Source organism: Dipodomys merriami, unplaced genomic scaffold (genome assembly GCF_024711535.1).
Source record: "Dipodomys merriami isolate MVZ:Mamm:240054 unplaced genomic scaffold, mDipMer1.0.p SCAF_45, whole genome shotgun sequence".
NCBI classification, from domain to species: domain Eukaryota; kingdom Metazoa; phylum Chordata; class Mammalia; order Rodentia; family Heteromyidae; genus Dipodomys; species Dipodomys merriami.
The window spans coordinates 9821530-9837969 of NW_027206013.1; the positions used below are offsets into that span (position 1 = coordinate 9821530).

The 16440-nt window shown below is 63.1% G+C and overlaps 1 protein-coding gene across 1 annotated transcript in view; it reads right to left on the bottom strand.

Moving 5' to 3' along the window:
* The window catches only part of Kiaa1671 (KIAA1671 ortholog), a 64541-nt gene that overhangs the window by 43110 nt on the left and 4991 nt on the right, over window positions 1-16440 (bottom strand). Inside the window, 2 exon segments of the mRNA XM_069994632.1 lie at window positions 10189-10323; window positions 12391-14946. Of these exon segments, the coding sequence (XP_069850733.1) occupies window positions 10189-10323; window positions 12391-14946 (2691 nt within the window).

A 16440-nucleotide genomic window follows, 5' to 3' on the forward strand; every position in this document is an offset into this window, starting at 1 on the left:
CGGGGGCAGCGTCAGGCTAGGGTTCCTGATGAGCTCAGGTGGAAACCCAGCCCCCTCCCGGAACCCGGGCGGCGGGTCCCCCACACCCAGCGCCGGGCACAGTCCTGGTGTGCCAGCCAGGCCAGAGGCCGCGTCCACCGGACACCGCGGCTGCCCGCCCTGTGGAGGTGGGGCTGGCGTGGGACCCTGTGGAGGTGGGGCTGGCGTGGGACCCGGCCGGCCGCAGGAATTCAGAGCTGGGGACTGGAGAGGGGAAGGGAGCGGGTGCCGCCCCGCCCCGCCCCCCACGCGGCTGGGGGATGCGGGCGGGGGGAGGGGGCAGCTCTCTGCGCTCCCCAGGCCTCGGCCCCCCCTACCCCCCCGCTGACCACCCTGCCCCCCGCCGTCTGATTGCAGTACCACTCTTGTGCGCCTTTCCCTTCTCTCTTTTTTTTTTGGGGGGGAGGGGAGTCTGGGAGCTGAACTCAAGGCCTCACACTTCTGGGCAGGTGCTCTGCCACTTGAGCCACAGCGCCACTCCCGGTTTTCTGGTGGTTACTTGGAGATCAGAGTCTCACAGACTTCCCTGACCAGGCTGGCTTTGAACCGGGAACCTCAGACCTCAGGCTCCTGAGGAGCGCGGGTGACAGGTGTGAGCCACCGGCGCCCGGCTATCTCGGTTATTTTTTGAGATAGGGTCTCGTAGGACGGCCTGGGCTGCCCCGACTCCTATTCATGCCGTGCCACCCGGGGTGACAGGCGCCCCCCCCGTGCCCGCCATTGTGCCTCCCGAGGCTGGGGGGCCCACAGAGCCAACCTCAAACTGCCACCCCTCAGCTCAGTCTCCAGGCAGCTGGGATTACAGGCTGGAGCCCCTGAGCTCCGCCTTTTGCTCTACTTTCTGCAGAGGTAATGAACAAGCTCTTTCCAGAGCAACCAGGTAAAGGCCTGTGGGCATTTCCCCCCTCCCTCCCTTCTCTGCTGCCTCTGGAACCTTCCCACAAATCAGAGGGATTCCAGCACAAAGCGTTATAAAAAAAAGAAAGTGAGACCCTTGCAAACAACAACAACCACCAACCACAAACAGCTGCAAAGAGATCGGGCAGCCGCTCCACCGCTGCGTGGGCAAAAGAAACGCAATCTGTGCTCCACGAGGCATGAAGCCGGCGTGGCTGCGTTCGCTGTGATCACGGGAGCCAGGCCGGGGAGGCTGAGCGCCAGGGGCATGCGAAAGGAGTCAGAAAACTGTGGACACACAGACAGACAGGCAGACAGACAGACAGACAGACAGGCAGGCAGGCAGGCAGGTGGATGGATGGACAGAGGGACATACAAACTACACAGGAGATGTCTCTGCTCTGGGATGGGCCTGGCGCACGGGTGGAGCCCAAGCGTCCGCCCCAGACAGCGAGGGGGGGAGAGGGACTCAACCCGGGCGGCCATCCCCCCCCCCAGCAAGGTGACCGTCAGGCAGGGCCAGGGTCTCCCAAGGAGCCCAGCAAAATCATTTACTCGGTTCGATGCGTGCCAAAGCTCCACGCACTTGAAACTGATTCCTTTAAAGCTGATTTTGAAACCCAGGCTAAGCTGGGCGCCGGCGGCTCACGCCTGTCATCCTAGCTGCTCAGGAGGCTGAGATCTGAGGATCACGGTTCAAAGCCAGCCTGGGCAGGAAACTCCCTGAGACTCTGATCTCCAATAAACCACTAGAAAACCAGAAGTGGGGCTGTGGCTCAAGCGGTAGAGCGCTGGCCCGGAGCCGAAGAGCTCAGGGACAGCACCCAGGCCCAGAGTTCAAGCCCCATGACCGACCAAAAAAACTCAGACTAACTGGGCCGGCAGCAGATCCCCGGAAGGGTCAGTGAGGCTCTGGGCTCAGCAACAGCACGGGGTGGCCGGCCGGGCACCCCGGCTCAGGGCAGGGCTGTGGCCTGTGGTCGGCCAGGAACTCCACGAGGCTCCCTTCCTGGGGAAGATGGCATCCAGCCTTCCAGCAGCTTCCAGGAGTCAGAGTTAAGCTCAGCACTCAGTGGCCTGGCGTGGAGACGCTGGGGGGGGGGGGGGAGGAGGTCTGCACCCCAGCTCTGCGGTCACGCAGCCGGGGTCTGGGGTGGCGGCCGGCCCTGGCCACGTGGCTGGGTCACACCGGGCTCACAGCCCGGGGAGCCACTGCATCCCCAAGCCTCCGGGAAGCTTCGCGTCTGCCACCACGGCACGGCGGCGGCGGCAGAAACCCCTGCAACACTGCACCCTCCTTCATGGTCCAGATGGGGAAACTGAGGCTCAGGGAGGACACGAGTTGCCCTTTGCACGCATAGACAGTGCTGCAGGATCAGAACCGCCAGAAAACCAGGCGCCAGGCACCTCTGACCCCACAGGGCCCAGCGGACCACAGCACCCCGCAGCCAGGGAGACCCCGGGGCAGGGAGACCCCAAGGGAGACCCCGGGGCAGGGAGACCCCAAGGGAGACCCCGCGGGCAGGGAGACCCCAAGGGAGACCCCGCGGGCAGGGAGACCCCAAGGGAGACCCCGGGGCAGGGAGACCCCAAGGGAGACCCCGGGGCAGGGAGACCCCAAGGGAGACCCCGGGGCAGGGAGACCCCAAGGGAGACCCCGCGGGCAGGGAGACCCCGGGGCAGGGAGACCCCAAGGGAGACCCCGGGGCAGGGAGACCCCAAGGGAGACCCCGGGGCAGGGAGACCCCAAGGGAGACCCCGCGGGCAGGGAGACCCCAAGGGAGACCCCGCAGGCAGGGAGACCCCACGGCCAGGGAGGCCCCGGGACAGGGAGACCCCAAGGGAGACCCCGGGGCAGGGAGACCCCAAGGGAGACCCCGCGGCCAGGGAGACCCCAAGGGAGACCCCAAGGGAGACCCCGCGGGCAGGGAGACCCCACGGCCAGGGAGACCCCGCAGTCCACCAGTTTCAGAGCCTCGCTCGGTGGCCCCTCTAGATTCTTCTTCTTAAAATGGACTATTTCCATTTTAAGCCGCTAATGAAGGGCCTGGGCCTGGGGGCGGGGGGCTCGGTTCCCTGAGGTTGTATTTTAGCTCTGTGTGCACTCCGAGCGGGCGGGGGGGGGGGGGGGAGAAAATAGCTTCCAAGCTTTCCTTTCTGGGCATTCTCAAAGCCGCAGCAAATGTTCTTGAAAACTCCTAGGCCAGGAGCGAGCTCCCAGTAGGTCCCGTTCACGCACCCCCTGCAAGAGGTCTCCAAACCCACTCCCGGCCAGGCCCGCCGGCTCGGGTCACCCTACACAGGGAGACAGAGACCCAGAGAGGGCAAGCGCCCGGCGGGGGACACACAGCCGAGCAGCCTCAGCATCAAAGCAAGCTCTGAAAACCACTTTGTACCCCCACACACACACACAGTGCCTGCAACGGGGCTCCGGGGACTGGGGTATTTTATTAGAAAAGCCCTCCCCCCCCCCGCATCTGCTCCAATGAGGAGAAAACGCAACCTAATGGGAAGGGGGGGGGGCTTGCTAATCCTGCTCCGCAAACTTAGGAAGCAGAATCCCCGGCTGTTCAGCTTCAAGCCATCAAAGATGGGGCCTGTCCTGCACCGTGGAGCCAGCAGGACCCCGTTTCAGAAACACAGAAGAATCCTTGAGATCCAAGACCCCTCCTCCCCCATCCGTGTGTGGGCCAGGCCTGGCCTCCCCCCCAAGCCCTCCCCGGCCGCCTGCACCCCTCGGCAGAGACAAGGCACTGTGGGTGAACCCCGCAGAGCCTGCCCCGCGTGGAGGGGGGGTCCCCACTCACCCACAGGGCACGGAGTAGCTTCAGCAGGCCGGGGCAGTAGTAATACTCCATGGCCGGCCGGCACCGCGCTCCGCTCCCGGGCTCGGCTCCGGGCTCGGCTCCCAGGCTCCGCTCCGGGCCTCCCCCCCCCCCCCCCCCCCCCCGCCTCCGGCAGCCGCCCCCAGCGTCAAGTTCAAGGCATGAATCATTCAACGGCAGCGCGGCTGGCAGCCAGGACCCGGCCGCAGCCTCCCCGCCTCCCAGGAGGAGCTGTGCGCTGGTCAGAGCGGGCCGCAGCCCCACCCGGGGGCGGGGGGGGGGGTCCTCCAGGGCTGAGACCCCAGACTTCGCCCACAAGCCAGCTCTCTGTAGACCTCTCTGTCACTGCACCATCGGGACAAGAAATCAGCCATGCAGCTACCAATCGAATTACCCAGGGAAGGCCTACTGTGTGCACTGCTCTGGCGCCCAAGGGCGCCCCGAAAGCCAAACCTGCAGTGACTCCAGGCCTCCGGAGGCCAGGGCGCAGACGCCGGGAGGGGCCATGCTCAGGGTGCTGAGTGGTGCCATGGCTCGCTGTGTGGCGCTGGGCTGGGGACGACCTCTCTGTGTCCCAGTCCCCTAGAGGAGGGATGGGAGCTGACCACACACACGAGGAAGGGAAGAACCGCAAGGGGGAGCCCCAGGCGGGCACGGCCAGGGCCAGCCGCTGGACCCCGAGCCCCTCAGCCACACCCCCCACGCCTTCAGGGGCTGCAGGGTAGGGGAGAAAGGGACCCCTGGGCCTCAGTCTGTGAGAGTGGGGGGCCCAGACAGGGAGCTGGTCCTCCAAGGCCTCACGCTCCACAGGGACAAGGGCTTCAAACCGGGGCCTGGAATGGCTGAGCACAGAGAAAAAGGTACAATCCCGGAGGGCTTCTTAGAGGAGGGGGCCTGCAGCCGCGGCGGCTTCCAAGACATTTTCAAAAGTTTCTCATCTCAAGGGACCCCCAACTCAAGAAGAAGACTCCCTATCTCTGCAAAACCGAAAGTGACCTCTATTCCTTGAATTCTGGGGTACCCATGCCTTTCCCGCTTCCCCCCCACCATACAGCAAAAGACAACATTACTTCTGGGCCGCTGGGGCTGTGGCGCTGCCCAGGACTTGTGGAACCCAGGGGGGCCTTGGCGCCAGGTTCATGAGCTGGAAGAGCACGCCGGCTGACAGGCCGGGGCAAGACACACACAGACACAGACACAGACACAGACACACACACATACACACACACACACACACACACACGGAAACTAGTTCCCGAGCTACGCAGACAGAGCCCCTAAGTGGCCCGAAGAACGGAGGCCGGTCACGTTCCGAGGAAAGGCTCAGGCCTAACGCAGAAGGAATTCAAAGCTGGTAACAGCTGGGCGCCGGGGGCTCACATCTGTAATCCCAGCTACTCAGGGATCAGGGTTCAAAGCCAGCCCCAGCAAGAAAGTCTGACACTCTTTTCTCCCATTCGCCACTAAAAAGCCAGGCTGGGGGCAGAGCCCAAGTGGTAGAGCACCAGCCCTGTTAGCCAACCAGGCAACCGTGAGGCCCTGAGTTCTAACTCAGTACCTGCAAAACAAACCAAAAAACGACCAATAAAACCCAATGCTGGCAATGGGCCTCCTCCTCCCTGCCCCCTGGTGGTCATTTCTGTTCACTGCGCAGGAAACGCGGCGGGCCTGGAGCCTACTGGGGGCCGCGGCCGGGCAGAGCCCAGGAGGCTGTGCCCTGGCCCAGATCGCCTGTCCCCCCCACCGTGTGTCCCCAGCCTGTCCCCCCCACCGTGTGTCCCCAGCCTGTCCCCCCACCGTGTGTCCCCAGCCTGTCCCCCCCACCGTGTGTCCCCAGCCTGTCCCCCCCACCGTGTGTCCCCAGCCTGTCCCCCCCACCGTGTGTCCCCAGCCTGTCACCCCCCAGAGCTGTGGGCCCCCCAGGACTGGGTGGGCGTCCGAGGGTGGCTGGGGGCTCGCCTGTGTCTGCCTGCCTGTCAGCCTCCTATTTATTGTCTATCACCTATCTGTTCTAGTCCATCATCCGGCTACCCTAGCATCTCCCCATCTAGTCTATCACCGGTCTATTGCCTTCTATGATCTATCCATTCTGTTCCATCATCTATGCTATCACCTATCCTACCATCTGTCTATTCTTTTTTGGGGGGTCCGGTCGTGGGGCCTGAACTCTGGGCCTGGGCGCTGTCCCTCAGCTCTTCAGCTCAAGGCTAGCGCTCTATCACTTGAGCCACAGCGCCACTTCCGGCTTTTTTCTTTTTGCTTATGTGGTGCTGAGGAATCGAACCCAGGGCCTCAGGCATGCAAGGCAAGCGCTCTACCACTGAGCCACCTTCCCAGCCCCTCATCTGTCTATTCTATTCTATCATCTGTGCATTCTATCATCTATTTATTCTGTTATCTATTCTGTTCTGTCATCTATTCTATCATCTGTCTATTCTATTCTTTCTATCATCTATTCTAGTCTATTCTGTCTGTTCTACCCTAGCATCTATCTGCTCTAGTTTCCGTCTACTCTATCCTAGCATCTCTCTGTATTTGCTCTAGCACATGAAAATGACAATGTCACATTCAAATCTGCATCATCAGTTCCGCTTGGAAAATGGGACCCCTACTTTGGACAAGGAACTGAGGAGACGGTGACCCCCCCTTGCTGCCCGGAGGCCCCTTCCCCGCTGTCCTCCCAGGCGGCTCCAGGCTGGGGGTCTGCACCGGCTGCCGCTGGGAGGGGCTGGCATTTGGGATTCAGCGCAGTGGCCTCCCGCTCTCCTCCCTCTTTGTGCTGGTACTGGGGCTTGAACCTGGGGCCTGGATGCTGTCCTTTGAACTCAGGGTTGGGTGGGGCTCTACCACTTGAGTCACAGCTCCACTTTTGGCTTTTTGCCCGTTAATTCTCCAATTGAGATATGAGCCATCTCGTGTTTTATCTTCTCTCTCATGGACTTTCTTGCCTGAGCTGGCTTTGAACCCCGATCCTTGGATCTCAGCCTGCTAAGTAGCGGGCATTACAGGCGTGAGCCACGGGAGCCTGGCTAGCACAGGAGTTTTGTTGGGCAGTCTGGAGGTGGGCTGTGTGGGGTCCTCCCAGGACCACCCAGGCTGTGCAGTCCCGTCCCTACCCAGACTGCCCCCCAGGGGTCACCTTTCCTGTCTCCCCCGTCCTGTCTGCTAGCCTGTCAGGACTCCACCCTGTGGCCCCCCCCCATGAAGGACAAATGAACCTCCCTCTCATCGGGCTAGTGGGGGACACAGTGGCCCCCCGACTTGGCTGTGGGTGCACAGAGGTCTCATGCATGCAACAAGGATTTCCAGTGTGACCCGATTGGATACAGATAAGGAGAGCCCGCCCGACAGCCTGCAATTCTGGAATGAAGGGAGAAGGCGGAGCTGACAGACAGGAAATCAGCAAACAAACACACCAGAGAGTCAAGCCAGGGAGAGAGGGACACCGGGGCACAGGGCCGGACAAAGGAGGGGATGCAGACAGGAAGCCCGAAGTGGAGCCCACCCTAACTGCCATCACACCACACACTCACTTCCATGGGGTGTTTACATGGTAGACTATTACTCAGCCTCCGACAGGAATGAGCTGGGGGGCGGGGGGACACTCAGCTCAGCTCAGCGTAGTGAACAGGAAGAGCAGCACAAAGACCCTACCTGAAAACTAACCAGAGCCCAAAGAGCTGTGGGTGTGACTCTGTGGTCGAGCACCTGCCCAGCAAGAACCAAATGATTTTGAGTTCAAACCCCAGCGGCGCCAAGAGGAAGGTGGAGTGGGAAACTGCTGGGCGCAGGTTTTCTTTGGGAAGTGGTGAGAATTCCTGAAATTACAATTCTGAACATCAAAAAAAGAAAGGGGGCAGGAGGGGAAGAGAAGGAGGGAGGAAGAGAGGCTGGATGACAGATGGAGGATGGGCGAACTAATGAATATCAGAGACAAATTTGTGCCCAGATAACCACCACGTTCTCCCGATACCAACACCTCAGCCCGGCCGGGTGCAGCGCGGCGTCTGTGTTGGGGCCCTGGCTGGGCCTTCTCTCTGGACTGGCTGGTTTTCAACTGGCCGGGCACCGGTGGCTCATGCCTGTAATCTAGAAACTCAGGAGGCTGAGAGCTGAGGATCATGGTTCAAAGCCAGCCTGAGCAAAAAAGTCCATGAGACTCTTATCTCCAATAAACTACCAGAAAACTGGAAGTGGTGCTGCGGCTCAAGTGGTAGAGCGCTCGCCTTGAGCTGAAGAGCTGAGGGACAGAGCCCAGGCCCAGAGTTCAAGCCCCATGACTGACCAAAAAAAAAACAAAGAAAGAAAATGAACCTCGGAGGGCTGAGCTTTGAGCTGCCTAGCTCTCAGCCTCTCCAACCAGCAGGGGACACACAGAAGCAATGCGCAGGACTTTCCCGCGTGTCAGGTGAACTTGGGTCTTACCACAGCCAGCCTCGGCCCTGCTCCGCCTCCCGCCCCAGCTTTGCAGGGTGGAGACCCAGGCCCAGCAAGCGCGCGCACCACATCCCAGCACGTGGACTTATTCTTTCAGCGTGGACTCTGGTGCGGACCGACCCTGCCAAGGATCTGCCCATGCGTGTGCTGTGACCTGTGGTCTCTCCGAGCCTAGCCAGCGTCCAGGCCAGAGGCCGGGAGACTTGGGCCCTGAGGTTCCCGGCTGCCCGTGCTGTTGGCAGGCCCTGTCACCCAGATCTGCCCAAGACACACACACACACACACACACACACCGACGTCTCCAGCAAGGAGCTCCAGAGAGAGCTGAGACCTTCCAGTAGATGAACACACTCAGTCCTTGTGAGCAACGCAGGCCTCTCTCCAGCCCAGCTCCACGCACCGCGCCATCCTGCCCACCCCCACCAGGGATGTGTCCTCTCTGACACAGGGCTGTCAGTCACCCACGGCAGGCAGCCTTCCTCGGGGTCCCCTGGGCCACCCCGGGAGGAACAGGGGTGGCCACAGGGGCCAGGACCCCCAAGCCAGCTCAGGCCTCTGCCTGGGCCTCCGTTACACAGAGTCAAACAGCTGGAAAAAGGGAGAGGAGGAAGAGAAGAGGAGGAGGAAGAGGAGGAGGAGGAGGAGGAGGAGGAGGAGGAGGGGAGGAGGGGGGAGGAGGAGGAGAAGAGGAGGAGGAGGAGGGGGGAGGGGGCAGAGGGGGGAGGGGGAAGAGGAGGGGAGGGGGGAGGGGGGGAGGAGGAGGGGGAGGGGGAGGAGGAGGGGGAGGGGGGAGGAGCAACAGGGACAGGAAGCAAACGCACCCACGAAGCTGCGGCACTGAGCATTCACCACCAGGGGGCCTCGCTCAGCTCCCACACGCACCACTTCCACCTTGTGGAAGGAGAAACTGCGTCTCCAGGAGACCGGCTCAGTGCCTGCCTGCCCCATGGCAGAGCTGGGGTTCGAACCCACCTCTCTGAAGCCCCTGGAGGAGCGTTGCAGGCACAGGGAGGGGCGCCCCTTGTGGCCGCCCCGGGGACTGCAGGCAGGAGTCCCAGCCTCCCAGGAGCTCAGGAAAGGGGCGGGGCTCCGGGGCCTGGGGGAGGGGCCAGGGTAAGCCCCGCCTCCTGGGCCCCTGAGTGGCAGGGGGAGGAGCCAGGGCCTGGAGGACCCTCCTCCCCATGACCTCTTCCTTCTCAGTAAAGCTCAAGCCCCGTCAGAGAAGGGCGGGCCTGGGGCTCCTGGAAGCCAGGGGCAGGAAACTGAGGCAGCGGAGCTGGAAGGGCACAGGATGGAAGGCTCCATCCAACACCACCCGGAGGCCACAGACGTGGCCGGCCTGGCCTCACCCCAACCCCCAGGACCCTCGCTTCCTTCTAGAAACCAACCATCAAGCCTGGCCCCCGGCGAGGGCCAAGCCAGAGGCCAGTGGGGACCAGAGACGCCACACCACCACCAGGCAATAACCGCAACGTGGGGAGAAGCCGCTGGGGGTGCGGGGGACCACGCCGAGCCCCCCGGCCCCCGCCACGTTGGTCAGCGCGGTGGACACGATCGCCCCTCACAGCCCAGCACATGGAGGCCAGAGGCTGCCCGGGAAACGGCCCCCCCACGCGCCACGCGGAGCCCTGAAGAACCAGGCTCACGGGGATCTCACGCCCCCCCCCGGGCCAGGCCCACCACACAGCCCGAGCCAGGAGCCGCGCCCACGGGGGGCCAGGCCCACCACCACCACACAGCCCAAGCCAGGAGCCGCGCCCACAGGCTCAGCGCAGAATCTCCAAGACGCAGAAACAACCAGGCCCAGGATTTGAACCCAGAACCTTCAGACTGCAGAGCTGCAGGTCCTGCCCATGGCTGGGGTGGCATTCCCCCCCCCAGAGCGCCTCCAGGTCCCCCCAACCCGCCCCACAGGCCTGCCCAGCCCCCCTGGCCCCAGGACGCCAGGATTTTTCGAGCCTACAGCCACGCGCCGGCGGGCACCACTCACCACGCACAGCACAGCCCGCTGGTCCTGGCAGAGGCTCTGGCTTCTCCGGGGTCCGGCAGCCCCTGGCGACAGCGTGCGGAGGGGCTGCTCACTGCCCCGGGGGCCGCCGCCGCGGCTCACACCCCACGGGGACACCTGAGAACACAGGAAAGGGCCGTGTGGGTCTCCCGCCTGCGGGCCAGGTTCCTGGTGCCTGCCTGCGGGACTGGGCGCTGTGTGACCTCCGAGAGCGTCTCAACCTCTCTGTGCCAGCCACGTGAGGGAGTGACGCCATCACCAGCCAGCAGGGGGCAGGTCCTCTCCCGACCTGGCACAGTGGGGAAGGGCCTCACAAGTGCTAGCCACCCTCCTTACCATGAGGTTCACCACTGGGAAGCTGGGCTGGGAGCTGGGGCTCCAGGCTTGGGTGGAAAAGCCGTGAGGCCCTGAGGTCAAGCTCCAGGACTGGCACAGTGAGACAGACAGACAGACAGAGACAGAAAGAGAGAGACAGAGAGAGCACACAGAGGCTTTCTGGGGTTAAACCCGGCGTTGTCTAAAACGCATCATCATGTGAACATTTTTTAAAAGAAAATAGAAAGGCAGGTGGAAGTCTGTCGCTAGCAGAGATCTCCAGCCCAAGGATTGGCTCTTGGAAGCTCCCAGAAATCACACAGGGGACTCCTGCCAGTGGGGGCGGGGGAGGTCCGGCCAGGGTCCCTCACACACACACACACACACACACATGCATGCACACACACGCGCGCACACACACACGCACGCACACACACACGCACGCGCGCGCACACACATGCACACACGCACATGTACACGCACACACGTGCACGCACACATGCGCACGTACACACACGCACACACATGCATGCACGCGCACACATGCACACACGCATGCATGCACACACACATGCATGCACACACACACGCACGCGCACACACACACGCACGTACACACACACGCACGCGCGCGCACACACACGCACACACACATGCACACGCACACACGTGCACGCACACATGCGCACACACATGCATGCACGCGCACACATGCACACACGCATGCATGCACGTGCACACACGCATGCATGCATACACACATGCACGCACGCACACACACACATACACACATGCATGCACACACACACACACACACACACACACACACACACACACGTCCCCTTCACCTGCCACCCAGGACCCAGCCACTTGGCCCACACAGCCTTTGTGGGGAGGGAGGGGAAGAAAATGCTGTGGTGAAAGAAAGCAAGGGAGGGAGGGAGGGAGGGAGAGAGAGAGGGAGGGAGGGAGGGAAGGAGGGAGGGAGGAAGGAAGAGAAGGAAGGGGTCTCTGGTTATAACACATCCTTTGGGGTGTACACTCCCAAAACACAGCATGATTTCAGAAACCCTCTCCCAAGAGTGAGGGTGGGCCGGGCAGGGAGACTCGCTCACACCTGTAAATCCCAACAGCCCACGAGGCAGAGAGCAGGAGAGGCACAGACAAAGGCAGCCTGCAGGAAAAGCCAGCCAGACCTGTCTCGGTCAGCAAGCCGGGCTGGGCGGCACCCCCTGTAATCCCGGCTGTGAGGAAGGCAGAGATAGGAGGATGCCGATGGAGGGCCCGGCCCTGGCTCCTACCGGGAGATGCGGCAGGCGGCGGGCGGGCCTGGAGAGCGAGAGGCTGGGCCCAGGGACCCATTTCCAGGCTCTCTTCCTTCTCCGTCTGCTCCCAGGACAGCACCCCGGAGCAGGGTGGGACCCCGCGCAGGAGGCCAGAGGCATGAGCCTCCCCCTCTGCTCAACTCGGGACAGGAGGGCGAGATTCTGCCCGGGGAGACGCGGGTTTGAATCCCAACCGCCCCCAGCTTCCAACTTTAGCGGCACCTCCGTCCTGAACCCACTGCTCTGCCCACCACACTTGGTCTGTGCGGTGCCCCTCTCTGATGCTCCGGATCTCTGCCTCCTGGGTAGCTGGGATTACAGGCATGCACCGCTGTGCCCGGCTTCAGATTCTCTTAGTAAACGAGACCCACCGCTCCGCGCCCCAGTGGTCACACGTGGAGAACTGGCCAATGAGCAGCGGGTGCTGCGTCCCACGGGACCTGAACCCTCCATCCGCTACCATCCCCCCACCCCACCCGCAGAGGCCCAGCGGGCCCCTCCACTTGCTTTACGGTTTGGGGGACCTGAGAGGCTGGACACTCACCGGCTGGCTGTCCGGAGTGGGGGGCTCCCGCCGGCACGCGCCCGCCTGGGCCTCGGGCCGCTCTGGGGGGAGGCCGGGCCTCCCCCTCGGCTGCTCTGGCCGCCTCTGCGCAGCCTCCTGGACGGCGGCCAGGCCCTCTCGGACCCTGGCGGGGGGCCCCTTCTCGGAACAGGCCCTCCTCACATCCAGCGGCCTTCTGGGGTCACACGGGGGGCCACTCCACGGGGCCAGGCCGTCCCCCTGCCCCCGCCTGCTGGGTGTCTGTGGGGTGCCTTTCTTCGCCTCGGCGGGGGGTGACGTGGGGACCACCCGGGTCCCGCTGCCGGCGTCCTCCCCGCCGGGGGGCTTCGCCCCTGCCGGCTGGCTCTGGGACTTGGTGGCCGCCACCGCGCCCTGTCCTTCCTGGGTGAGGGCAGACACTTTCCTCGGGGGGCTGGAAGCGGCCTGGGCGTGAACGGACAGGGGCGGGCCCCACAAGGGCGAGGTGAACTTGGGGGGCCCCGGGTCCCCCATCTGTGGCTTGTTGGGGCCAAAGGTGGGACTGTCTGCCATCTGGGCCACGCTGGCTCGTTTCCAGGCACCCTGGGCTTCGGGAGCCACGCCGCCGGGCCGGGCCGGCCGCTCCGGGGGCCAGGCGCCGGCCTCCTCCGTGGGGCTGGGCGGAGGGGCCCGGGGCTGGCCGGCCGGGCTGGCGCTCTTGGCCTTGTACTCGGCCATCAGGGCGTCAAGGTCGAGGACGCTGGGCCTGTAGGCATCTTTCGCTTTTCCAGGGAAAGTGTCACTGATCACACCGGTCTTCCTCCTGCCCGGCTGCCCGCCGGCTTGCCACTGGCTTCTCGGGTCAGGAGAGGCCTGGGGGCCACTCGGGGTCCCCTGATGCCAGCTATCTTTCTTGGGGTTTGGGGGTGCAGAGCCGTCCTGCAAGTCCGGGGGTATCCACAGAGCGCCCATGGCCAGCGGCCTGTCCCCGGGCCAGTCCCGAATCCTGTCCCCCACGGACCAGGGACGCTCCGTGGCCTTCTTAGCCTTGGTGGCCGTGGTGGCGTGGTGCCCTCCGCTGCCCTGAGCCCGGGGTTTGCTGCCCGGGGGCCCCGAGGGCTGTTCCTGACTTGGAGAAACCACAGCAGAAGGGAAAGCATGAAGGGACGCAGCCAGGGCTGTTTTTCGAGAATGTTCCGGCAAGTTCTCAAGCCCCAGCTTCACCGTGCTCTTCGCCTTCTGAGTATCAGGAATCTGGTAGGTCACGGCAAAAAACGTGGCCAGGGGCTCGCCGGGTGACCCCAGGGGCCCTGGTGAGCCGGGGGACCGCGAGGGGCCTGCGGGCACCCCCCGTGGCCCCGGGGGCTCCTGGGGGGCGCCTGCCGGGGGGGACAGGGGGCGTCTCTGCTCCGCTTTGTGCGAGTTCTCTGGGGGGAGGAAGTGGAAGACATCGAACTTGGTGTCGTGGGGCAGAGTCCGCCTCCTCCACCTGTCCGTTCTGGGGACCCCGGGGTGGGGTTTCCGCAGCTTGACCCCGGGCTCTGGCCCCCGGGCCGGCGGAGGGTCGCCCTCCGAGGCGGCTGGGAGGGGCTCCTTGGCCTCTGGATGTCTTCGAGATTGGGGTTCACAGGCCTGGTCCTTGCTCCAGGCCGGAGGCTCTGGGGTGCCACCCTGAGCTGGTGCCCGGTCGGCTCCAGGCTTGTGCCCAACCCTGTCCGGGCCCTGGCGCTGGGCCTCCCAAGGGGCGGCTTGGGCCACCTTGGTGGAGATGTCCCGGCGAGAGCAGGGCTCCTGGGTGTGGGCCGCCGTGGTGCCGTGCCAGGGTGCACCCGCCCCGCCGGTCCACCTGGGTGCCGAGCAACTGCTCCCTGGGGCGGCCCCGGGCTCCTGGAACTCTAGCCTCGGCCCGATGCTCTCTTGTCCTCGAGCCTCCCAAATCAAACTGGCCCTGTGCACGGCGCCCACCGGAGCCTCGGGCCCGTCCTCGGGGGCAGCAGGGCTGACCTCCTGGGTCAGCCGCCGGCCCTGCAGCGAGCGCCGGGACCTGGCACTGCGCAGGGTCAGCGCCTTGTCCCCCATGGCCGTGGCCACCGCCTCGCTGTGAGCCTTGTCCCCGATGGCATGCACGATGTCCAGCCTGGGCTCCACCCTCTGCACCCAGGGGAGACTGGCCGGGTGCTTGGGGAAGGGAGCCTGGCCGCGGCTGTCCCCCACCGTCGGCTTTTCCGGTGCTGGCGCGGGACACGGTCCGGGAACACAGTCAGAACGCACGGCCTGGCCCGCCGGCAGGTCCTGGCGCAGCCACGATCCACCCTCAGGCCTGGATCTGGGACTCGCGAGGCAGGCTGGGAGGTGGGCACCCTGCTCGGCCACCGAGTGCCGCTCCACGTGGTGCTCAAACACAGTGGCCCATACCGTCTGGAAGCTTCCCTCGCCCTCAGGGGAGACCCGAGAAGCCTGCCCAGGGCTGTCGGGGTCCTGGCTGGAACCGGCGGGGCACTCTGTCTGTCTGGATGCCTTCTGGGGGTCCCCAGGCTTCCAGGGGCTTCGTGGGGTGGGGATGTTCTCCATCTTCTGCTGGGGAAGAGCACACGGCAGTGTTAGAGGACCAGAGGAGAGGAAGAGGCCCGGAGGCAGAAATGGTTGCTTTTCCTGCAAAAACCAGGAGCCCCTAACACACCCAAGGCTCCGCGTGGGAGTACGGGTGAGGGCGCGGGCCAGGGGACCACGCGGCAGGCCTTGAGCGACATCATCGCATTTTACCTAATGGTTGACGTTTGCCTAGATAACTTCTTTGATTACTTAGACAGTGCTAGGTCTGGCATTTTGTTGTGTTTTTTTTTTTTTTTAAATTTCTGTTCATGTTTTGTGCTGTTCCTGAGGCTTGAACTCAGGGCCTGGGCGCTGTCCCTGAGCCTGTTTGGCTCAAGGATACCACTTGAGCCACAGCACCACCTCCGGTTTTCGGTGTAGTTTACTGCAGATAAGCGACCCACGAACTTACCTGCCCAGGTTTGCTTTGAACCTCGACCCTCAGATCTCAGCCTCCTGAGAAGCTAAGATGACAGGCGTGAGCCACCAGCGCCCGGCTGTACTTACTAGGTTTTGAATTCAGGGCCTTGGCATTTGCCAGGCAGGTACTCTGCCACTTGGGCCAAGCCAGCTACTTGCATAGCCACACCCCTGCCACAGTCACGCCCTACCTGCATGGCCACACCTGCAGGAATCACACCCAGAAGGACACCCCTGTGTAGTGGCCACGCCCCTAACTCATGGCTGGCTCCCTATTGGACATGGAAGTCCCTTGGCAGGCCACGCCCCTACGGGAAGCCGGGCCCTTTTCTGCTAAGCCACGCCTCCAGTCCCTTTTCCCTGCATTGTTTTCAAATGTCACCCTGTGTAGATGCCTGGATCACTATGTGCCTATTTATGACAAGCATGTGCCTACGGGCCAGGCTGTTGGAATGGGATCTTTCATTCATTACCTGGCCTCGGACTGCAAACTCTCCCAATCCCCACCTCCCTGGAAGGATTACAGGTGTGAGCCACCTGCTCCCGGCTAATAAAGCTGCCCCAAAAAAAGAACTTAAACTGCCTAAACATCAACCGCAAACCAGTTATACCAAGCAGTTATTTTGCAAGTTCTTTCTTATTGAACAGGCAAGAGAGAAATATTTTCAACTCCTTTCTCTTGGAAGGCAAACTGAGGTGAGGATTACACAATCATTAAGAAGAGAACAGGAGAGAACATTCTAAAGCGAAGGTTTAGTGGTGTAATAAAACAGAAGCTCAGCCGGGAGAAGGAGCTCAAGCCTGTAATTGTACCTACTTGGGAGGTGGGAGGTCAGGGATCCTGCTTGTGAGCCATCTGGTGATCACAAACTCAAGAGACTTCATCTCCACCAATGACTGAGCATGGTGGCACGTGCTTGTCCGCTCAGCTCTGAGAGCAGCACCATGGCTGGGCACAGTGGCATAAGCCTGTCATCCCCAGGCACACGGGGAAGAGAACCACAGCTCAGGCTGGCCCAAGGGTAAAGCAGGATTGTACCTTGAAAGTAATTGATGCAA